This window comes from Symphalangus syndactylus, chromosome 2 (genome assembly GCF_028878055.3).
Source record: "Symphalangus syndactylus isolate Jambi chromosome 2, NHGRI_mSymSyn1-v2.1_pri, whole genome shotgun sequence".
NCBI lineage: Eukaryota > Metazoa > Chordata > Mammalia > Primates > Hylobatidae > Symphalangus > Symphalangus syndactylus.
Window position 1 is genome coordinate 38480055 of NC_072424.2, and position 23797 is coordinate 38503851.

Here is a 23797-nt window from a genome sequence, read left to right on the forward strand (position 1 = left end):
TCCTTGCCAACAGTCTGTCTCCACTTTCAGCCGTTTTATAGATTCATTGGCCCTAAAGCACTGCTTTCCCATACTTCCCTACCCAAGAGGGCAGGGGTCCCCAAGCCCTGGGCCGCGGACCAGTACCAGACAGTGGCCTGTTAGGAACCCAGCCCGATAGCAGGTGAGCAGCGGGCGAGTGAGCATTATCGCCTTGAGCTCTGCCTGCTGTCAAATAAGCGAGTGGCATCAGATTCTCATAGGCACGCGAACCCTACTGTGAACTGCACGTGTGAGGTTTGCCGGCTCCCTGTGAGAATCTAATGCCTGATGATCTGAGGTGGAACAGTTTCATCCCCAACCCACACACACCCCCACCCCGTCCGTTGGGTTAGAGGACTTTACAACCCTAGTCCACCTTGTCCAGTTATAGCTCCACCTCTAGCCTTTCAAGGCTTAAACCATTAATGCCGTTAATTTCTCTTGTATTCATCTACCTCCCAACTATACCTTTTTCCTTCCCTTTTTTATTTTTGGCAATATGTGCACATGGTTTAGAATTTAAAACGAACAGAATACGTAGTGACGCCTACCATAGCACTCCTTCCCATCACACAAGCCTTCAAGGAAACTGAAGTACTTACTTTGGTCTCCCTGGAGGATTCCCTCCGCCTCCCGCCCCATGTGCTTAGCAATTCTGTTCCTGTAGTCAGGATGGCCTTCATAAAGCCCTCACTGGACCAGCATTCTGGCACATAATAGGAACACTTAAAAAACGAGAGAACGATGCCGTTATATCTAATATCTTCCTCTTCTGAACTTTCACAGCACTTGATTTGCAACAAGTTTAGTTGCTCCTGAAGTGCAGGATATGTGCCGGAAGCAAGTGCGTGCCACACAGTGGCGCTCCGCATACACTGCAAAAGGACAAATAAACCGAACAGCTACCGTTTGAGAGTGAGCAAGTGGGTTCTCTGCACAAGAACAAACCAACCAGTCCCTTGTCCGAAAGGCCCTCTCCTTTTCTGTGCTTCGCTGCTCACTCCAGACCCCCGGCTGTCCTCTTCCGGAGCAGTTAACCAGCAGTGTACAGAAAAAGAGCGACTTGCCTCCAAAGGAGCCTGCGCGGCCCGCGGCTAGAAGAATTTTGTCCCATGCGCTCCCCGTCTCACTAGCCTCGGGCCGGGGCTACGCCGTGTGCGTCCCCGCGCAGCCGCAGTGCTGGGCGAGTGGGCGGGGCCGGCTGTTGGCGGCGGTTGGCTCGGCGCGGGAGTCGGGTGCACGTGCGGGCGGGTGCGATGCGTCACTGATCGGTGAGGCGCGGCCGAGGGGTCGGTTTTCCTCGCGAGCCTGCGGCTGGGCTTCTTCTCAGTTAGTGCCTTCCACCCGGGAGCGACCCTTGGGAGAGGGGATTTCAGGAAGCTCACCGAGCAGGGGCGGCCCACTGGCCTCCGGGGGCGGAGGAGTTGGCAAGGGGTCAGCGGGCTCCGCCAGAAGGGAAGAATGAGGGGACGGGGGTACTGGACTCCCCGGCTCAGCCTGTGAGAGAGCGCCAAGTTTCCGGAGGGAGAGGGTAGAAACTGGAGGGGGTGGACCTGTCACTCACGGGACTGAGGGTCCTTTTCTTCCGCTCCCAGGAGGAACGAGAATGAATATGACTCAAGCCCGGGTTCTGGTGGCTGCAGTGGTGGGGTTGGTGGCTGTCCTGCTCTACGCCTCCATCCACAAGATTGAGGAGGGCCACCTGGCTGTGTACTACAGGTGAGCGGCATGTGCAGTCAGGGCTCTAGAGCAGATAAAAAAGGGTACTCCATAGTGGAGTCTGGGAAGTTGTTCCCTCTGCAACGTTCGGGGGCGCATGTCCCATCTCTAGGGAAAGCACGGGGGTCGAAGCGGGCTTTTGCGGAGCGCCCTCCAGATGTTGGACAGTTTTAGTGCTATGTTCGTTTTGTTGCAGAGATTAAGTCTCCCTACGGTTATTCCTATACACAGCAAACTCAATTATTTGTAGAAAAATGAAGGAAGAAGGGAAGTAGTCACTCTACCTCTAACTGAAGAGATGGATAAATTATAGTTCGTCCAACTGTACAGGCTTTAGTTTGCCGCTATAGATGCTGTATGTTTATGGTTGTTTCTTAGACTTTTTCATTTAAAAGCTTCCAGTGTCTGGTTACGTCTTGTAACACCGTGATGACTATGAAGGTGCTTATGTCCCTGGACTTCCAGGGACATAAGCACAACACTGATGGGCCATCCTCCTCCCTCCTTACTGTTTTCTGTTCAAGTTGGGGACAGGAGTGATGTGGGAGCTGTTGCTCTCTTGTTGAGCTCGCTTAGCTTTTCCTTCAGCCTAATTACCACAAGTTCCTTTTGATACATACAGACTAGTAAGAGAGAGGCCAGTTTGTGGAGAAATTGGAATTAATGGTGTATTCAAAAAGAGCGTCAACTTTTTGCTTGTTTCCACTATCCCTCAAAACTGATATTTCTACTTTCAAATCCATCCTGAATCCTAGAAAAAGAGCAATTTTAATGGTATATCTTAGCAGATGGAGCTCTAGCATAAGAAATTACAGATTAGTCCAGATTTCCTTCCAGTTTAGCATTGTCTTTCTGACAGTAAAACCAGAGAAAGGACATTTCAAGGAATGACTCAAAGAATTAGTGATGAACCTTAAACAGTTCATCTTTTCTTGTTATTTTGACTTTGCAAACGTGTTTATATTTTCAAGACGGGAAGCTAAGTTCTACGAATTTACAGGGTGCAAAATAGGACTTTATTTTCTTTGCTCCCCAAATGCCTCCTTTTTATAATTTCCAGGGCTTGCTTTCATAGTTTTCACATTCCAGGATTTGGTGAACAAGCCCTTATCCTATTTATTTGTATAGTCTTGTCACCCTTCATCTTTTCATGCTAATTTTTTGTTTTTATATAGAAGTTTTATGTTCCCAGTATTTTAATTACCTTGCAGATAGATTGAAAGAATTATAAGCCTCAGAAATTTTCTCTTTACTTCAAAGTTTGCGTTGTCTTTTTTCAACCTGGTGATTAAATGTATTATATATTTTGATTTGGCTCTTGTTATGTACAATTAATGTACCTCTACTGAAAGCCATTAGAATTTTTTAAACAAATATTTCTCAGAAGGTTAAAGACCGAGGAGAATCCTTCGAACCTGAGAGCAGTGCTGGAGACCCAGAGGTACGGTTGGTTGAGCTTATGAAACAAGGTGTAATGAACATTGACAGTTTAATTTGATCTTTTTCCCTTTTTAGGTGTGGAGGTATTTTAAGCAGTTGTTCATTATGAGTAATTCATATTAGTGAGGCTTTAGTAGGTCAGCAGCATGAGCAAGAGTGAGTATTATAGCATTTTAGATTTGGAAAGATAATTTTTCTTTTTATAATTTTGTCAAATTGAAACATCTTTTTGCAGGGGAGGAGCTTTACTAACTAGCCCCAGTGGACCAGGCTATCATATCATGTTGCCTTTCATTACTACGTTCAGATCTGTGCAGGTGAGTGATTCCTAGGGAAGCCCCCGTACCAGATAGACAGGTGTGACAGGAGTTACCACACTTGTGGGTGGAGATAGATTTCCTTATTGCTTAAGCAGATGGTGGTATTTACTTAAATGCAGGAGTTAACGTTCAGAGTACAGTTGTTACAACACAAGTTACGATGTTAAACCACCTCACTTACTTGAAATGAATTAAAGGTATGAACCAGGAAGCTTGGAAGGACTGACTTCTACCATCTATATCGTGGTATATAGCAAATTTTCTGTTGCTGCTGTCACAATAAAAGTAAGAATTAGAAACACAACTAGACATACAAACCAGTGATTATGTGGTTTAGAACAGTGTTTGGTTTCCATAGAGGCAGGCTCCTGGGCTACTGTTAACATGGAGGATCAAAATTTTTATACACAGCCTTTCTGTCTCATGTTTTTTTTCCTGGTATATTAAGCACAATTTTATGTGGAACCTTAGTGAATGTTATATTTTGATGGCATCCCAGGATATTTGAAATAAGTGTCTAATCGTTGAAAAGTGTCTTGGCCATGGGAGACAATAAAATAAGTATCTTTCAGTGTAACAAGATGACAAAACCAGGATTAGGCTGTGACCACTTTTGCAAGCCCAGTGTGATCATAAATCTTTGGATTCAGAAGTTTGCCATCTGCTGCTAATTTTTCAGGACTCAGGAAAATTCTATGTTACTTAATCTTGTAATCTTATGTCTAGGCTTCCTGCTAAGTGAGAGTTTAATTATAAATTCTTAAATCCCCTAGGTTTTCTTCCTGTCCCCTTTTAGATGGCTTAGGGAAAGAACTGTGTCTACTGAAGTGAAATGTATTCTTCCCCTAATCAGACTGATTTCCATATGTTGTTCCATATTTATTTTACCCATTCTTTCCTTAGTTCATGCCATCACTTCTTTATCTGCCATCTCACTCTCCATTCCTTCTCTCCTGTCTAAATCTTGCCAGGCTTTTAAAGGCTTGTCCCAGATTCTTCCTCTTCTGATCTATAGCTCTTAAAGTCTATATTGTAAATTTTGGCCCTTGTCTTATTTTCTTTAATATTGTTGTCTTGCATTGTCTGCTAAGTTTTTTGTGTGTTTTCTTTCCAGAAAGGCTCCAGTTTTCTTAAAGACAGGAGTTGTAACACATTTATATTTCTGGCTTTCTATCTATGGTGGAAGTTGTTAAATTGAGCTGATTTCTCAGGAAGCAATGTGGTGTAATGAACATGGGGACCTGGCGTTGCCGCCAGTTGGTGGCATGACTTTGGAAAAATTGTTTAACTGTCATAGACTTCAGTTAGTCTTCTGTGAAAGGAAGAATTTTAATTACATGACCTAATCAACAGCCGAAACAATCTATAATAATGTTAGCAATGGCAGCATTAGGCCCTTAAAAATCAAGACTCTAAGGCCGGGTGCAGTGGCTCACGCCTGACAGCACTTTGGGAGGCTGAAGAAGGTGGATCGCTTGAGCCTAGGAGTTTGAGACCAGCCTAGGCAACATGGGGAAACTCTGTCTCTTTAAAAAAAAAAAAAAAAAAAATCAAGGCTCTAACAAATAGATCTTGTTCAAAGCCAGGTAGATCTGTCTCTGCCTTCATGCTTAGTATGTTAAGTCATACTGATGCAAAAATATAAATAAAGGAGATATAGATAATAGTAAACAGATTTTGGAGTTTAATTGTGTATATATATATAACAAATATAGTGTGTGTATATATTTAATAATAAACTATCATAAGAGATGTAAATGAAATTAGTGCAGAGACTTCAGTGTAAACTAAAGTACTTTGCATCTACAAAAAAGTTTTACATGGGCTAGAGCCAGCCAGTGTGACTAAATAGGAATGTTCTTTATGTGTAAAACGGTAACATTCTAGGAAATAATTATATTAATAAAAACGTATTTAAAAAGTGTTGTTGGCCAGGCGTGGCAGCTCACGCCTGTAATCTCAGCACTTTGGGAGGCCGAGGCAGGCAGATCACTTGAGGTCAGGAGTTCAAGACCAGCCTGGCCAACTTGGTCAAACTCTCTCTCTACAAAAATTAGCTGGTGGTGCGTGCCTGTAATCCCAGCTGTTTGGGAGGCTGAGGCAGGAGAATCGCTTGAACCTGGGAGACCGAGGTTGCAGTGAGCCGAGATCGTACCCTTGCACTCCAGCCTGGGCGACAGAGCAAGACTCCGTCTCAAAAAAAAAAAAAGTGTTCTTAGCAGAGTAAGACATAAATTTACTTTTAGGAATTTTTGGAACGTATTAGAAGACATAGTCCAGATAAACAAATGGTTTAACAAACTTGGCAATTGAAAGGAATGTATATAAATGTGAAATTCCATATATGATGTAAAAAGAAAAAGCAATAGACAAATTATATGAAAACTTTCAGCCTTCATAAAGTAACCATAGATTCACTTTTTAAATAAATTTTCTGTCATACTGGGAAAGTAATTTTTAAGAGGACATAAAAAAAATATAAAAGTACATAAAGATAGGGTGTTAAATGGAAGATTTAACATTTAAACTCTTTCCTAGTTCTTCTCAGTTTGAAAATTGGCTAGAGAATATCCTTTTGGTTTAAATAGGAGTGTGTATTTAAAGTTGGTGTGGAATATGGAAACTGAATTAATGTTTTAAAGGAAATAAATAGAATTTGTCTCTTCATCAATCCTCTTAACCTAGAACTGCCACCAATGTTTACTATCATTCTAATGTCTCAACCTAAGAGTTATTTTTTATTCTTTCCCCTCCTGGAATTTTATATCAACTAAGTATCAGATACCTCCTCTATTGTGTCTGGATTGACAGCTTTCATGGCCTTTACTGAATTAATCTAAATTAATTATTTAGCCTCCCAGCTGATTTTCTTACCTCCATATAAGATGGAGAATGAGAACTACACCACATATGAGAAAAGGAATTAAGTAAACATATTTTTGAGTGGTTCGTTTTGCGACTGTATATAAGGTGAACTAGAGAGAGCCCAAACTCCCCAGCCAGCATTTCGGGCCCTCTATCTAGTATCACCATGGTCTCTTGTCAGAATTTCATCTTTCATCCAAATTGTCCCTTCTGCTCCAGGCAAGCCTATCTACTTTCGTTCGCCTATACACATATTGTCTTCAACTGTGTGTATTTCAGTAGGATATTTATTGAGCTTAAGATGTTCCTCTGCCTCATCTGTTCTTATTTCTCGCACTGCAGACCTAGCTTATAAATCCTTCACCTCAGAGAGCTTTTCAAACTACTATTTTTTTCACTTTCTGTAATTTACCACTTAACAGTTCAGTTTATAATTTGTGTTTTTGGTTTTGTTTTTTTGTTTTGTTTTGTTTTGTTTGTACCTGTTGATGGATTGCATTGTAAGGTTTTGTCTCCTGTGCTGGATTGTGAACTCTTTGGAAACAGGGACTGTGATTCCTTTTTCCTTTGCTTTGTGCTTGATAAGATGCAGTGTGTCTAGAATGTACTCATTAGGTGCTGACCTATTTGAGGCCTTAGAGTACAGCAGGAAGTCATTCATTCTGGATCTGAACAAAGGTGTGACAAGGGCAAAGCAATTAAGTACCAGATTGTTGGTTCACCAGGAGGAAGCAGTACTGGTGGTAGCACTTCTATTAAAAAGGAAACTGAATAGGACATGTGAGAGATCACTAGGTACTAAACTAAAATGTTGACCACAGCTTTAGAGAAGAAAGGTTGCTGTTGGATTCAAGGGCAGCTTTGAGTCCTAGAGTACTTGTGTGCATAGAATCTCTTTTATCTTCAACATAAATAGTAATATTAGCAGTGGAATCAAAGTTCAGAGTGCAAGTCCTAGCCAGAGTATCTGTGTGAGCAAGCTGTGTTGTTTACAACCCCTGGCCAGCTCCAGGCAGGTAAGGGACTCTGGAAGAGTTTTCTACTTGTTAGCAGACTGAACATTGAACCTTTCCCAGTGAATCTTGATTCAAACATTTGCTGTAGGCCAGGCACAGTGGCTCACGCCTGTAATCCCAGCACTTTGGGAGGCCAAGGTGGGTGGATCACTTGAGGCCAGGAGTTCAAGACCAGCCTGGCCAACATGGTGAAACCTCATCTTTACTAAAAATACAAAAATTAGCTGAGCGTGGTGGTGCATACCTGTAATCCCAGCTGCTTGGGAGGCTGGGGCACAAGAACCACCTGAACCCAGGAGGCAGAGGTTGCAGTGAGCCAAGATTGCACCACTGCATTCCAGCCTGGGTGACAAAGCAAGACTGTCTCCAAAAAAAAAAAAAAATTGCTGTAAAATATTTTTTGTCTCAAGTCTTTAATTTCTACTAGAATACAAAAAGAAATGACTATTCTGAGAGCTAATATTTGGGAACTGAAATTGTGATGGAGCTCTGCTGTACTTACTGTCAGCAGCTCTCCAGAGATTGCCTCTGGTACCAGTAGTTTTTTGACAATGTGTGTCTTGAGTGTTGATGAGATATCTTTTCCTCCCTAGACAACACTACAAACTGATGAAGTTAAAAATGTGCCTTGTGGAACAAGGTAAGCTTTCTCTTTGCCTACCAGCCTCCCTTTAGCTCAGATAGAGTTTCTGTTCCTACAGCTATGATCATCACTTAGACATCTCTCAGATAGGCATGATAGTTAACCCAAGGGGATTTCTGATCTGAGCATTGTTTGAGCAAAGGCCTATCTCCAAATAGGAGCTTTTCCATCTTAAGAACCATTATTGTTCTTATGGTATTATTGGAAAAAACTGGAGTTTTAGAGCAAGTAGACCTAACTGTGTATTAGCACTGCTTCATCTGCTTTATTGACTATTTTTTAAAGACTTTATTTTTACAGCAGTTTTAGGTTCATAGTGAAATTGAGCAAAAAGTACAGACAGTTTTTATATACCTCTTTCCCCAGCAAATTCCTTTATTGACACTTTAAAACTTAGTTTTCTCATTTATAAAAGGCAGTAAAATCCACCTTGCAGAGTTGTTTTAAGGATTAGAATTACTGTATATGAAGTGCCTAACCAGTACTTGGCCTAGAATAGGTGCTTAATAAAACATAGTTTAAAATTAATCATCCCACCTTCTTCTCATCTGTAGTGTTAAATGCCATCTAATTTAGAGTTTCTGATTCAATAGGTCTGGAGTGAGGCCCGAGAATTTGTATTTCTAACAGAAGTTCCTGGGTGATGCTGATACTGCTGGTCTGAAGACCTCATTTTGAGAGTTGCTGTCCTAAAGAGGTTTAGGGAAAGAAAGGCAAGCAGGGCCCAAATTATTTCTAGGGTATAATCACTGCATTGAATTGTACCAAAAGAAGAATGTAAAGTTCAAGGTATTTTTTAAATTACTTATTTTAAATGACTATTACAAGTGTACAAAAGACATTGACATCTATAGAGGGACAGAAATGCTATGAAAAAGGAAGCGAACTCTGTCTGTGTTTTAAGTGAATATTAGTATGTTTGATTATCAGCTTCTCCCCAGGTCTGTCTGTAACTGTGTTTTATGGATTGCCTTTAGTAGTTCACACTTTTTTTCTTTGTTTTTAGTGGTGGGGTCATGATCTATATTGACCGAATAGAAGTGGTTAATATGTTGGCTCCTTATGCAGGTATGTTACCCATCTACCTGTGGTTTTTATAGTTATAGCCAGAGGATTTATAGCTGAGAGATTCTTTGAGGAATAGAAGGGTACTTTGAAAGTTTTATGACTTCATTGATCACTGATTAATAAATTTCTGGGGAATAGAGGCAAAAATAGGTCAGAAGTTCTGGACAGAGTTGACTTTCTGCAACTGTACAAGTTACTCTTCTCTGAGCTTAGTGTTTCCAAGAGCAAACTGGTCATTGGTTATTTCTAGAATAGGAAAGTAGTATTGTATCCAGTCAGGATGAGAGATAATTTCCTTGGGTGTTAGAAATCTGTAATTGATCAATTCCTTGGCCCACACTGATTTGCCATCAAAGAGAAGTATTTTCTAGTTAAGATTTGCTATAATTTGCAAAGCAGTCTGAAAGCCTTCAGTGTGGGGAAAGCATTTTCTTGATAAAAGATGAAAACCTACAGATAATGGGGTGGGTAGGTACTGTTGTAATCAAAAACTTAATTAGAAGCCCTGAAGAAAGATATGCCATTTTATATGCATGCTTCTTAATAAAACTGGCATGTCTAGTATGTACAGAATATTGTGTTTGGCAAGAATAAGTTGAAAAGATGAAATTATAGCCTTTGCCTTCAGGAGTTTTAATTTTACTTGAGAAGACATAATACAGACCTAAAAAAGGATATGTTGGGATGTAAGGTCGTAATAAATTTCACATCACCGGTACAGGCACAAATAGTGAAAAGATTTCAGAGTAGAGAGCAGGCGTATTACTGTCAAGGGCATTTGGATTATATTTTTCATAGATTAAACATATTCCTTGTCTTTTTTTCATCTCCTTTCCTTGATCACAAATCATTGGAATGGATTATGATTGAAAAAGGGAAGGGACTGATGATTCTTCAGCCAGAGATTAAATAGGAAACTATTTAGATATAATTCATTTGGGAAATAATCAAGCAAATGATTTAGTCATTAAGTATTATTAATGGCCTGTCCATTAATTTTTTTTCTTTTTTGAGGTGGAGTCTTGCTCTGTCACCCAGGCTGGAGTGCAGTGGCACGATCTCAGCTCAGTGCAACCTCTGCCTTTTGGGTTCATGCAATTCTCCTGCCTCAGCCTCCCTAGTAGCTGGGACTACAGGTGTATGCCTCCACACCAGGCTAATTTTTGTATTTTTAGTAGAGACAGTGTTTCACCATGTTGGCCAGGCTGGTCTTGAACTCCTGATTCAAATGATCCACCCGCCTCAGCCTCCCAAAGTGCTGGGATTACAGGCATGAGCCACCGCGCCCAGTCGTGATTTGAAATCCAGTTGCATCTAATATCCCACATGGGAAGGCCAGTGGAGCAAATTCTTGGATCTGAAGACAGAAGTAGAAAGCAGCATGTTTTTGTAGATAAAGAGCAGGTTCTGACATGGTCTAGTATGTACCTTTTGGGCATGTCTAAAATTCTCTGGTTCTTAGTTTCCTAATATGCAAATTTAGGAGAATTCAGTGCTAATTTGTGTAAATTACCTGATACAAAGCCCAGCTCAGTTAATGTTTTAACAACTTTAAAAAATTGCCTTTTTAAAAATGGTCTTTTGCAACTGCTTTCTTCTTCTATTTCTACTGTTCCTCAGTTTGCCTAGTCTCTGTTTACCTCTTAGCTAAACGTTTACAGTAATTGCCTTATGCTTTCCCTGCCTCTGATCTCTGTGCCTCTCAGTTCATCTTCACACTGCTGGCCAAAGCGTAAATCTGACTGTCATGCCTTTGCTTGAAAACTTTAATAGTTCCCTCTTACCTCCAAAATAATGGATACTTTAGTGTGGACTTTAAAGTTAGCCCGTTTGACGGGCTAAACAGCAGGTGTTTGGCATTCGTATTACAAATGCAAGGGAATTTGGAAAATTGAGCACAAGCAACACATCAAGATTTGTTAGTTGTGGTGTTTGGTTTCACTATTTTGTTGGCACTTTTCCTCATGTGTTATATATCACCCTGACTTTTACCCTGGCTGAATTTGAAGGTACCTATGTCATTGTTGGGTAAAACAAACATGGGTTGTACCTCTCCTTCAGTGTTTGATATCGTGAGGAACTATACTGCAGATTATGATAAGACCTTAATCTTCAATAAAATCCACCATGAGCTGAACCAGTTCTGCAGTGCCCACACACTTCAGGAAGTTTACATTGAACTGTTTGGTAAGTGTCTTAATTCTTATATATGTAAATAGCCAATTGGAAATCTAGTTCAACTTACTTATTGAGGTTATATTGGTAAACCTTGGTGCTATTTAAGCATTTCTTCTGAATTTATCATAGAGCAATTGTCTTTAAAATATTTTTTATCTTAAGTTTAAAATTTTTTATATAACTCGGTAGAGATTGGAAAAACTACTCACAGACTGTATTCTGTTTTTACTGTAATAACTTATTGAAAATTAGCTTTGTTGGTGTTTTAATAGATAATTTGAAAAACTTAGAAACCTGTGTCTTGAGGCTCCCATTTTTGATGATTTGGTAGGAGACTGACAGGACTCAGCATATAGTTGTGTTCACAGCTAAGATTTATTACAGCCAAAGGGTACAAAGCAAAATCAGTGAGAGAAAAAGGCACAACAGCAAAGTGCAGAGGAAAGCAAGTGCAGGCTTCCAAGAGTCAAACATGTGCGTAATTCCCACAGCAACAAGCTGTGACAGCACATGTGAAATGTTGTCTACTAGGGAAACACATTGGAGACTCATTGCCCAGGGTTTTCACTGGGGGCTGATTATGTAGGCACCCTCTGCCTACCACATATCAAAATTCCAGACTCCTGGAAGGAATGCAGGTGTTTGGCATAAACCACATTGTATAAACAGTTCACAGCAAGTCAATTGTATTAGCTCTGGGGATGGTGGGACCCTTCTACAAATCCAAGTTCCTAAGTGCCAACCAAGGACGAGTTTACAAAAGGCCTTTCTAAGGATCGCAGTATCAGCCCTGCTTTCTTAACTCACTTCTGTACGACTTGCTTTTCATTTATGATAGTGGAAGTTCTGACCAGGGAATGAGTTGTTGCTGTTGGTAGCTCACTTTTCCCTCCTGAAATTTTTAGTGAATTTCTAAGATGAAGGAATAAGCAAGAATAATCAATTTAAAATCTACGAATTGAGTCCTCTTTGGTGATTGTCAACCACTGAAGTGGCATATGAGGAAACTGATGGGTCCTGCTTTGTCTCACCACCAGTCATTTAAATAGTAAAAGTACCATTGAGGTGAATAGAAAGTGCATAGTTACAAGCCCAAGTGTTCATGCTGTGTGTACTTCAAATACTTTTCTATGAGCTTTTCTCTCTCTCTCTCTCTCTCTCTTTAAATCCAAAATAACAGTAAGGCTGAGATCCATGGAAATGAAGTTTAGTTATTTGGGAATTTGAGTAAAGATTTACTGAAGATAGAAATTTGCTTTTCTTTGAGAAACAGGATACATATTGAGTAAGAGCCCTGAATTAAGATACTAGAGATCCAGATTCTCCATTTATTAGATCAACATATTTTACCCAGTAGTTGTTTATCTAGTAAATAAGTCTAATAAGTTACCCAGTAAAAAAGCTTATCCATAGTTAAGTAATACATTTAGTGGGTGAACTTATTGGATAAACAGACTATCTGCTTGTCATCTTCATTCCTTAATTTCTTTATTAGATAATTCCTCACAATTTTTTTCCCACACAAAAGGGAAGTAAAGACAGTTTAAGCTCTGTAAAAGAATAGTACTGTGGAAACTTTAGGTCTAATAATGATTAGTTTTGTTTCATTATGAATACAATGTAAAAAAAAATTGACTATCATGAGATCTGTTGTTCTTGGCTTAAACAGATCAAATAGATGAAAACCTGAAGCAAGCTCTGCAGAAAGACTTAAACCTCATGGCCCCAGGTCTCACTATACAGGTAAGTTCTTTTCCTAGGGAAGTTCTCTGGGGATTTTGAGAGCTTTGAGTTTGTTCCTTCTTTCATTGGATTGTTTATTGAGGAATTATTTGAGATGCTATGGTGATTTATAGAATACCTTTCTCAAGTTGGCTTTAGATGTCTGCCAAAATAAAATACTCTAGTATTGTATTTGTGAACTCCTAGAGGGAACTGATAAGCTGAGGCTCTTACAAGGAAGTAAAATTCATATTTCTGCCATGTATGAAGCATTAAGATACAGTAATGGTTACAAATCAGTGTAAGCATAATCCTTTCCCTCAGTAAGATTATGAAAAGGGAGTTCAAGTGTAAGATTTGAACAATTCTAGACAAAATAGTTATCACAAAGTATTAATTGACAGATGAATCTATTGAATGATTATTGCTGTAAGAGTAAGAGAACATTGGAAGACAGCATGTCTAGGAGAGGGCTGTGATTGAGTTGAGATTTTAAGTAGGTTTGGAAAAATTAATTGGATTTAAATGGGGGAAGAATGAGAAAGGTATTTCAAGTGGGAGAGAGAGCCCTAGTAAAAGCAAGGTAGCAGATGAATTTAGTGGTAGTGGTGATGGTGACGTTGGGAAATAGAATGGTGAGAGGTTTTACCCCTGCTTTTTTTTGGGTCACTGTGTTTTCCAGATTGTGGGTTGTAAAATCAACTTTAGTGAGTCACGAACAGCATTTTAAATAAAATGGAATAGAATAGGAAAAGAAATGGCATGTAATAAGTTTAAATATTCTGTGACACTTGTGTTTCACAGTGTGGCGGGGTAGGTGTTTATATTGGGCGTCAGTGCAAAATGTGTTTCTTACTGTGTCCACAGTCAGTAACATTCGAAAGCCACTGCTCTGGATCCAGATGACCTAAGAAGTTGTATTGAGGCTTCTCTGGTGTCCTTTCTCAGGAGCTCTAGGAGACCAGTTGATTGTTGATTGTTGTGATGAACATTACTGCAACTAAAACTTATCACATGTCTCTCAATTCTTTACACTCAGCACCACTGCTACTGAGAGTGTGCGCTCACTGTGATTGTATGTGTTCGTGCTTCTCATAAACAAGACTGAAAGATAGGTGCGGTTTTCCTCATGGCCTCATTCATGCAATGTCATTATCTCAGACAGGCGCCTGAGGGTGAGCCACCAGAGTTAAGGGGTCGTTTGAAATGTCCAGAGATAACTTTGTAAAATCCTCTGAGTTGTTCAAATCAGTTGTAGCTGGAGTAGCTTTTTATTTTTAAAGATAGTGAATGTGAAGGTCAGCTCTTAGATTCTGCCCAGGGTGTTACTCAGAGATCTAGCTCATTCAACGGTTGTTTAGAATTCCTTGCCTTATATTACTTAGCCATTTTTCTGTTCCCAGTTTTTTGCTATTAAACAATAGTGTAATGAACATTCATGATACATGTTCTTGTATGTACAAATTATCTTTCAAACTGACTGTACAAATGTACATTATTAACAGCAGTATGTGCAAATAATTGTGACCCATGAACTCACCAACATTGGAAGCAATCAGACATACTGATTGTTACCATATGGATGGGTAGGCAATTATATCTCCCTTTGATTTGCATTCCTTTGGTTATTAATGAGGTTGAACATCTTTTGATATATTTATTGGTCATTTATACTGTCTTCTGTTGATCGCCTATTCATATCTTTTGCCCATTTTTCTATTGGATTGTTTTCTTTCTTACTGATTCGTTCTGTATAAATTTGGAATTTTTATACACACACGTTATTTATGTTGTAGAAAAAAGTTAGATACTAGGAAAATGATGAAGAATAAAATGAAATTCACCAGTAATCTTATTATGCAGGGATAACATCATTTGTTGTATCTTTCCTGACTGTTCTTAATGTATATGAACAAATGTTTGTAGATATAAATGCATACATGCTCAACTAAAGCAGAATCGTACCATACTTGCTTTTTTCACTAACATTGTCTATGAACATCTTTCCAAAACAAAAATATACGTTTGGTAAATGATTACTTTTAATGGTTAAGTTTAGTGAATCTCTGTGGTTTCATATTTTTTACTACTATATACATGTTGGAATGACCAAGCTTATATATTCTGTACATCTTTTTAAATCCCTCTCTTACAATAAATTCTTGAAGTGGGATTGATGATCAAAGTGTATGCCCTGTTTGGGGGCTTATTGATACATACTACCGAATCACCTTTTAGAAAAATTTTAGCAGCTCCCTCCCTCTCATTAGCAGTGTTGGTAAGCTGTAGTTCTTACACATTTGATTGCATGACTGTACCCAAATAATTAGCAGATGCAAACTTTCCCTTTCTTTCTTAATCCTTTTGGAGAAAATTAGTCTGTTATTTTCTATTAATTATTGAAGTTGAATACCCTAGGTTAGCCGTTTTTATTTCATTTATAAATTGTTGGTTTTGTTCATTTTTTTAGTTAATGGTTTTTCTAACTGATTTTAATAAGCTATTTTTGGCTGGGCATAGTGGCTCACATCTGTAATCCCACCACTTTGGGGGGCTGAGGTGGGAAGCTCCCTTGAGCCCAGGAGTTTGAGGTCAGCCTGGGCAACATAATGAGACCCCTTCTCCGCAAAAAATTTTTTTAAAAAATTAGGTAGGTGTGGTGGCATGTGCCTGTAGTCCCAGCTACTTGGGAGGCTGAGGTGGGAGGATGACTTGAACACAGCAGGTTGAGGCTGCAGTGAACTATGTTCATGCTGTACTCTTGTCTGGGCAACAGAGCAAAACCCTGTCTATAAATAAATAGATAAATAAATAGCATTTGTATATAGAGAACTTGTTTTTGAACCTTACCCTTTGAGAGGGGTAGAATTTGTTTTTAAAAATAAACTATTTTTCATATGTTAGTTATTGTAGTTCTTTTTTATATTTATAGGAAACATTTTCTTCCAGTTTTTTCTTTGTTGTTTAACTTTGTTTTTTCCTTGCTGGTAACTTTGAAGTGTTCATGTTTTACGTAGTAATTTCAGTGATTTTGTCTTTATGGTGTGTTGCTGAGCTGGCATGTTTTAAGAGCTTTTCAACACCTTACAAGTATAGGAATTAAAATTAGAAATTACAAAAATTGTATCTGCTTTTACAGTTGTATTCTTAGATTTAAATCTTTTAATTCATCTGGAACCCATTTTGATCTCAGTTGCAAGGTAGGCCTTCAGCTCCATCCCCTCAACCCCAAATTGGGTAACAGCAGTAATTACTGAATAGTTTATTTTTCCATCTTCCTCCTTCTTTGAAATAGTTCTTATGTTACATACTGCATTCCATTATATACTAGAGTCTTTTTCTGAACTTAGTTCTGTTCCATTGATCTTTCCATTCCTACTCTTTCATTAGTTATTGAGTCCTTGGTCTTTTCTCGTCAAATCGAATTTTCTCCTGTTTTTTTTTCATCTTGTCAGTTAATGGTAACTCCTTGCCCTCAAGCCAATCTAGAAGTGTAGGAGGCATCTTTGACAATCACCTCACCCTCAGCATCTAATCAGTCCCTAAGTCCTGCAGATTCTACCACCAAAATCCATGTATTAATAAAACTGACCACACCTCCATCTTCACTGTCATCTCAAGCCAAGCTACCAACTCTAACCTTGACATGTGCAGTAGCAGTAGCCACCTGTCTTCTTTCCCCACTTTCACTTTTACCTTTGTCTACTTCATTTTCTGCACAACAGCCAGAGGATCTTTTGAATTTACTTATATTTATTTGTTGTTTTTATAAAAAGTTATTGAATGAAAAAATGTAGTTTTGTTATACGTTCTTAAAGTGGTAGAGATCTCCATTGTTTTAGGGTTTAAAAAAATTTTTAAATAATTTTTATATTTTACAATAACTTAAGCATACCCTGAGAAGAGAAGAGCTCCTTTGCTTTGGTTGCCTTTGTCTTGTTATAAAAATTTTTTTACAATAGTTGGAATGCATTTTAAGAAGTTCAAGTCTGTTTTTGAGCTTTGTTATTTTTAACACATTACCATATGGTTGTGATAATTCAACTTTTTATTTTAAAATCTGGCAAGAGACATCATCTTTTAAAAAATAATGGCCTTTGCTGTTTCTGCCAGCTTAATCTTCCAGATGAGTTTTCATTATCAATATTTTCAAGCTATATCAGGCATCTAAGTAGTCATAAAAATGTTGTTTTGTTTTGTTTTGAGACGGGGCCTCCCTCTGTTGCCCAGGCTGGAGTGCAGTGGCACGATCATAGGTCACTGCAGCCTTGAACTCCTGGGCTCAAGTGATCCTCCTGCCTTAGCCTCCCAAGTAGCTAGGAGTACAGTTACACACCACCACGTCTGGCTAATTTTTTTATTTTTTGTAGAGATGGGCCTTCGCTGTATTGCCCAGGCTGGTCTCAAACTCCTGGCCTCACGCAATCCTCCAATGTAAGTTAAAAATAGAAACATAGTTTATGGCTTTACTTTATCATATCAGCCTTTTTGGTTTTTAGAATTTCTGATTTGGGGGAGAAACTCATATCCTAAGTTAAATTAATACCGATGGATTTAATGAATTTTAATGCTGTTCAATATGTAGTCTTTTTTTTTAATCATTGAAGAATGTGATTGATTCTTGGTAGATTTATCATATATCTACAACTTGAATTCACTGCCTTCTAGTAATTTTTGGGTTACTATTTTTACAGTCACTATTTTATTTTTTTCCTTTCCATATATTTATATCCCATTTTTCTTCTTGAAAAACTACTCTGGCAAATTAGAATGATGAAAATGGTCGTCTTTGATTTTTTTTTTCCTATGTTATTTAAGGGAGTGACTATAGTATAGACTGGCTTTTGATTTATAATATATGCTTAAAACCCAGGGCCAGTTTCAATACATATATTCATTTCATTAGCCATTTTTTTCCTCTATTAACTCTATGTATGTGAGTGGGGTGGGGGCATTATTTTATTTTATTTATTTTATTATTTGAGGTTAAGAGCAGAGGTTTAATAGGCAAAAGAAACAGAAAGGAGAATAGCTGTATCTCCTGTGAGGGAGAGGGATGCCTGAGTGGGACTTCCCTGTCATTTTACTTTTAAAATCTCTTATGATGCAACTTACTCATGGTATCTGTACAGTGTTTATGTTTTCACATATTTGAAAATCTGTGAGATTTCCCAAGATTGGCAAACATGTAATATGTTCTTCAGCCTCATTCAGCAAAATAGAAGTCTTCAAAAGACAGTCCTGGCTGGGTGTGATGGCTCATTGCCTGTAATCCCAGCACTTTGGGAGGCCGAAGTGGGTGGATCACCTGCGGTCAGGAGTTCGAGACCAGCCTGACCAACATAGTGAAACCCTGTCTCTACTAAAAAACAATACAAAAATTAGTCGGGCTTGGTGGCGCATGTCTGTAATCCCAGCAACTAGGGAGGCTGAGGCAGAAGAATTGCTTGAACCTGGGAGGCAGAGGTTGCAGTGAACTGAGATTGCACCACCGCACTCCAGCCTGGGTAACAAGAGCAAAACTCCATCTCAAAAAAATAAAAAATAAAGTCCTACTTTATGCTTCTTTTAATAAGGCTAAAAAGATATGTAGCCAGTCTCTTAATTAAATGCAGTATGACAGTGGTTCCCTTGAATCATATTAATCCACATTGGAAGTGATCTTATGTCTGCTAGTCACATAGTGAAATCTGACATCTCACAAAATCTAGTCCTGAATTTTTATTTGTCTTCTGGATGTCTCCGCTGAGTTATGAGGCCTCACATGTGTCACTGCCAGCGTGTTGTGAGTTCTTTCCACACAGCCTTCAGTTGCTTATTCCATTCCACTGTAATCCTTATATTTAGTTATGATAGTCCTCAAAATTACCTACAAATTTGACTCATCTATTTCATATAGGGAATGCTATATTGCTTAAAAGTTTTAAAAGCCTTTAAAGAAGACTAAGTGCTTGAAGACTTTGTTATAATACTTAAAAGGTTAGCCAGTTTTCAGAAGGAAAACTTCTTCACACCAGCAAAGTGTTTTTTGTGTGTGTTTGCAGTATAGGTGGGGCGGCGGGGTATCGTATGTTTAGTAAAATCAAAAGCTTTTGAGAGATCAAGTCCTTGATGTAGAAAAGTCAGCCCTCAAAAAACAGTACTGTCCAGGTAGATAATCTTAATTATGTCAAAGAACACTATGATTAGGGAAACAAAGTGTCTAGTAAACAGCCTTTACAAAGACAGACTTTGTTCTAAGTGAGAGTTCAGGAAGAAAGAATATAAGCTTTTAATTGATATTTGTTTTCCTTCAGCCACTGGGCTGTTTACTTACAGCAAATACCAAGTGATTGCAGGGGTTGGAAGTGATAGATTAATTTACTCACTACTCACTGTATTAAATTGTATACACCAACCTGGGTTTTTTTGCTTGATTTTGTATTTGACTAATTGTTTCTGACTTTACAATTTCAGTGTTGGAACTTTGCCTTCCCGGCTTCTTTGGCTTACAGGGTTGAAAAAGAAAGCAAAAGTGTCTAACGGCCTTTGTAAAACATCTTTTAAGGGGGAACCTTTTTCATAAGGCAGTTGTTTCCTCAGTGGGTAGAGTGGTTGTTCCTGTAATCTGGCATTGTGTAAGGAAATAAGAAGCAGCTTGTCTTTGATTCTTGGTGTGATGGCATGAAAAGTAAATGTTCTGGTGGGATCCCCAAACGTGTTAGTAGGCTGCTATATTATAGCTGTTGTTTATTAGATTAGTATCATTTGAGGGGCTTTTCTGTAGAAGATTTAATTTGAAGATTTATCTTTCAAATATACTTTGGCTTTTTCACTTTTATTTTTTAGGCTGTGCGTGTTACAAAACCCAAAATCCCAGAAGCCATAAGAAGAAATTTTGAGTTAATGTGAGTAATATGCATGGGATCCCAATATTTCTGTTTAGGGCTGTCTGCATATTAATACTCCAGTCTAGAGGAAACATGTGAGATAATACACTCTGGGGTGGAGTATGTGTCTATCTTCTTTACTCTTACTATAGTAATATTGCCTATTCTTGTGTCTTAATTCCCACTAGACTCTTATTAGTGTTCTCTTTATGTATGGACATTTCAGGAGCAGTTGCAGTGGCTAAAGATACAGTTTGCTGTAAAACTATTGCTGGAAGCGTAAGGAGCTATAATTTTATATGAATAGTACCTTGAATTAAATATTTAATAGAGGAAAGAGTCCTGAAGCTGTTAGGGTTGAAGAGAGTGCTCATATTTTGTTTCTGTGTTGTAATGGTAGGAATAGATACCTTGTTGGTATAAAGTTTGGTTTTCCATCGTATGTGATTGTATATGTAAAATTAGACCTGGTTCTTTATAATGTGCCTCTAGGGAAGCCTTGCTTCTGTTGACTCCTGGTGGTCTTCTCTTTTATGTATCCAGGGCTGGCTGGGAATGAGAAGACATGAAATTAGTTTCTAAGAGGATCCCTTTTAGAGGAATACTTACTGTGTTTGAAATGGCAATATTGTTTTCGTATGACTGGTACTGAAAAGAAGAAATAAAAGTCTTTAGGAAATTTGGCTGATATGTTAAAAGGGAAAGTATAAGACGCTGGAAAAACAAATTTGCACAAGTCAAGGATACCACAGATGTATAAATACTGGAAGTCCAAGGAGCAGTACTACTACTTTATGAGGTTATTTACTTCTGAGTCCTTTTTGTTACCATGCAGATTTTATTGTTTTTTCTTCTTTTATATTTTCCTTTTCCCTCATACCTTCTCTGAGCTCATACAGAGTTTTATTTCTCTTTTTCTTAATTTTTTTTTTTTGAGACAAGGTCTTGCTCTGTTGCCCAGGCTGCAGTGCAGTGGCACAATCACGGCTCACTGCAGTCTCAACCTCCTAGGCTCAAGTGATTAAGCGATCCTCCCACCTCAGCCTTCTGAGTAGTTGGGACTACCAGTGCATGCCACCATACCTGGTTAAATTTTGTATTTTTCATAGAGACGGAGTTTTGCCCTGTTGCCCAGCCTGGTCTCAAACTCCTGGGCTCAAGCAGTCCTCCTGCCTTGGCCTCCCAAAGTACTGGGATTACAGGCTTGAGTCACCACACCCTGCCTGTTTTCTCTTTTTCATTGTAGACAAGGAACTCTTCTTTTAAAAGTGTAGTGTAGAGTGCCAGGCTGGATAGATTATGGATGTGATCCACTTATTTAAAAAATATTTATAGGCGGGCCGTGGTGGCTTATGCCTATAATCATAGCACTTCAGGAGGCTGAGGCCAGCAGATCACCTGAGGTCAAGAGTTTGAGACCAGCCTGGCCAACATGGTGAAACCCTGTCTCTAGTAAAAATAGAAAAATTAGCTGGACATGGTGGCAGGCTCGTATAATCCCAGCTACTTGGGAGACTGAAGCAGGAGAGTTGCTTCAACCAGGGAGGTAGAGGTTGCAGTGAGCCGAGACCACGCCATTGCACTCCAACCTGGGCAACAAGAACGAAACTCCGTCTCAAAAAAAATTTTATTAAAGACTCAGCATGTCTTAGGCTTTAAATATGATTGCTTAGGCTGGGCGCGGTGGCTCATGCCTGTAATCCCAGCACTTTGGGAGGCCGAGGTGGGCGGATCACGAGGTCAGGAGATCAAGACCATCCTAGCTAACACGATGAAACCCCGTCTCTACTAAAAATACAAAAAATTAGCCAGGCATGATGGCAGGCGCCTGTAGTCCCAGCTACTCGGGAGGCTGAGGCAGGAGAGTGACGTGAACTCAGGAGGCGGAGCTTGCAGTGAGTCGAGATAGTGCCACTGCACTCCAGCCTGGGCAACAGAGTGAGACTCCATCTCAAAAAAAAAAAAAAAAAAGGTTGCTTCTGGTGATGGAAAAATAAATATTGTATGTTTTCTGCTCTCAAATAAATCATAGTATTCAGACTGTCATTTGATGTCTTTATCAATGTTATCAGAGGAAAGAGGGGAAACTTTGAGGGGAAGTGTTTTGGGGAAACTATTGGAGTTACTTTTCAGATAATTCTGGATCTTTCTTAATTTTATAGACTATTGGAATTCCAGAATTAAAAGCTACCTTGGGATGATCCAGTATAACCTTGCACCTGATAGTAGTGTTTTCTTATACCATTTCTGCCATGTTTGGTTACCCAGTAGCTACTTGTACATGCTTAGTAATATGCCAGCCATTTCCATTACAGGTTTAGTATCCCTTATCCGAAATGCTTGGGACCAGAAGTATTTTAAATTTTGGATTTGTAAAGATTTTGGAATATTTGCATAGACATAATGAGATATCTCGGAGATGGGACCCAGGTCTAAATATAAAATTTATTTATGTTCTTCCTTGTTGGTATAGTGGTTAGTTTTTTTTTTTTTTTTAAAGGTATTTATTTATGTCCCATGTATACCTTTAGCCCGAAGGTAACTTTATAGAATATTTTAAGTAATTTTGTGCATGAAACAAAGTTTACCGTAAGTGCTTATGTGTGGAATTTTCCACTTGTATCATAATGTGGGCTCTCAAAAAGTTTCAGATTTTGGAGCATTTTGGATTTCAAATTTTCAGATCAGAAATGCTCAACCTGTGTTAGACACTGGAAGCCTTAGAAAATTCTCCTTACTGTAAGCCCCAGTTTACTACCTAATAACTACCACCTAGTTATATCTTCTGTGCAACAAATATGGTCACTGCACATGGGTGCCCACCTGAGGAGGGCAGAGGCTGAAACCCAGCTTCATTCTGCATGTCAAACCATGCACCTGTGGGGCTGCATCTGCCCAGAGGCTGGTGCCATTTTCTAATTGGCACAGAGCTGCTGTATGGACTAGCTGGAGGTCTAACAGCAAAGGAAGTATTGATATATTCCCTTCCAAATCACAGGCTTTACACAATACAACTAGGAGAAGAAAGCCAAACTAAAATTCAAATGTACTAAATTTTTTTCCTATCTCTGGGTGACTTTGGGCAAATCATTGAATCTTTCAACCTCAGATTTATTATAAGTAAATAAAGTAACACCTCCCGTAATGGGTCCAAAAGCTCGTGTTGAAAAAACGGTTCTCTGACTTACTATAGGGTCAGAATTACTGACTGTGACTGCACATAAGAGAATCATTTCTAATTTTTATAACATTTTGCTTCACAGGGAGGCTGAGAAGACAAAACTCCTTATAGCTGCACAGAAACAAAAGGTTGTGGAAAAAGAAGCTGAGACAGAGAGGAAAAAGGCAGTTATAGGTACTTGGATTTCTCTCTGAAATGATTGTCTCTAAGTACATTTGTTGTTTGTCCTGTTCTTTGTCAGTCTCATTTTGGGTATCGTGGGACTCAGTAAGATTGCATCATAGGTAGTGGGGAATTCTGGACTCTCTACTGTACATTCAGATGTTCTAAAGCTTTTAAAAGTAGGTGAGACCAGTACTTAATGATGTGCTGTGGCTGTCCATCATGTTGTTAGATGCTACTGTTGTCTCTTTCAAGAACAGGGAGAATGGAAAGGGTTTATAGGCAGCTTGAGTCTGTGGATAGCATTTTCATTTGTACAGATTAAGAATAGGTAAGTTTTTTGACCAAAGTTTCAGATCGTAGTATGCATCCTTGTTGTTGACATGCACTTAGTTTTACCTGGATAGTGCCGTTTATGAAAGCATGGCAGGATTGTTTGCAGTTCATTTTGGATTACAGTGGCTTCCCTTATACTCTAGGTCACTGTGTATTAGATTGCCCTATTTGGCCTTCGGTTGATGCTGAAAGTTTAAGACATCTTTAATTAAATAATTCAATTATACAGGAATGTAAAGAGAACAATATAATGAAAG

The 23797-nt window shown here is 38.9% G+C and overlaps 1 protein-coding gene across 4 annotated transcripts in view; it reads left to right on the forward strand.

Moving 5' to 3' along the window:
• Positions 1–519: 519 nt before the first annotated feature.
• Positions 520–23797, forward strand: part of ERLIN1 (ER lipid raft associated 1) — a 36264-nt gene continuing 12986 nt past the window's right edge. The window contains exons 1-9 of one of the 4 annotated variants that reach the window (XM_055252254.2): positions 520–1292; positions 1617–1740; positions 3416–3497; positions 7975–8021; positions 9031–9092; positions 11154–11279; positions 12940–13013; positions 19821–19879; positions 23125–23216. In XM_055252254.2, coding sequence (XP_055108229.1) covers positions 1628–1740; positions 3416–3497; positions 7975–8021; positions 9031–9092; positions 11154–11279; positions 12940–13013; positions 19821–19879; positions 23125–23216 — 655 coding nt within the window. In that variant the 5' untranslated portion in view covers positions 520–1292; positions 1617–1627. Of the gene's footprint in view, positions 1521–1616; positions 1741–3412; positions 3498–7974; positions 8022–8617; positions 8738–9030; positions 9093–11153; positions 11280–12939; positions 13014–19820; positions 19880–23124; positions 23217–23797 lie in introns of those variants that run through there. The other 3 variants (XM_055252260.2, XM_055252267.2, XM_055252307.2) reach the window with 3 other exon arrangements.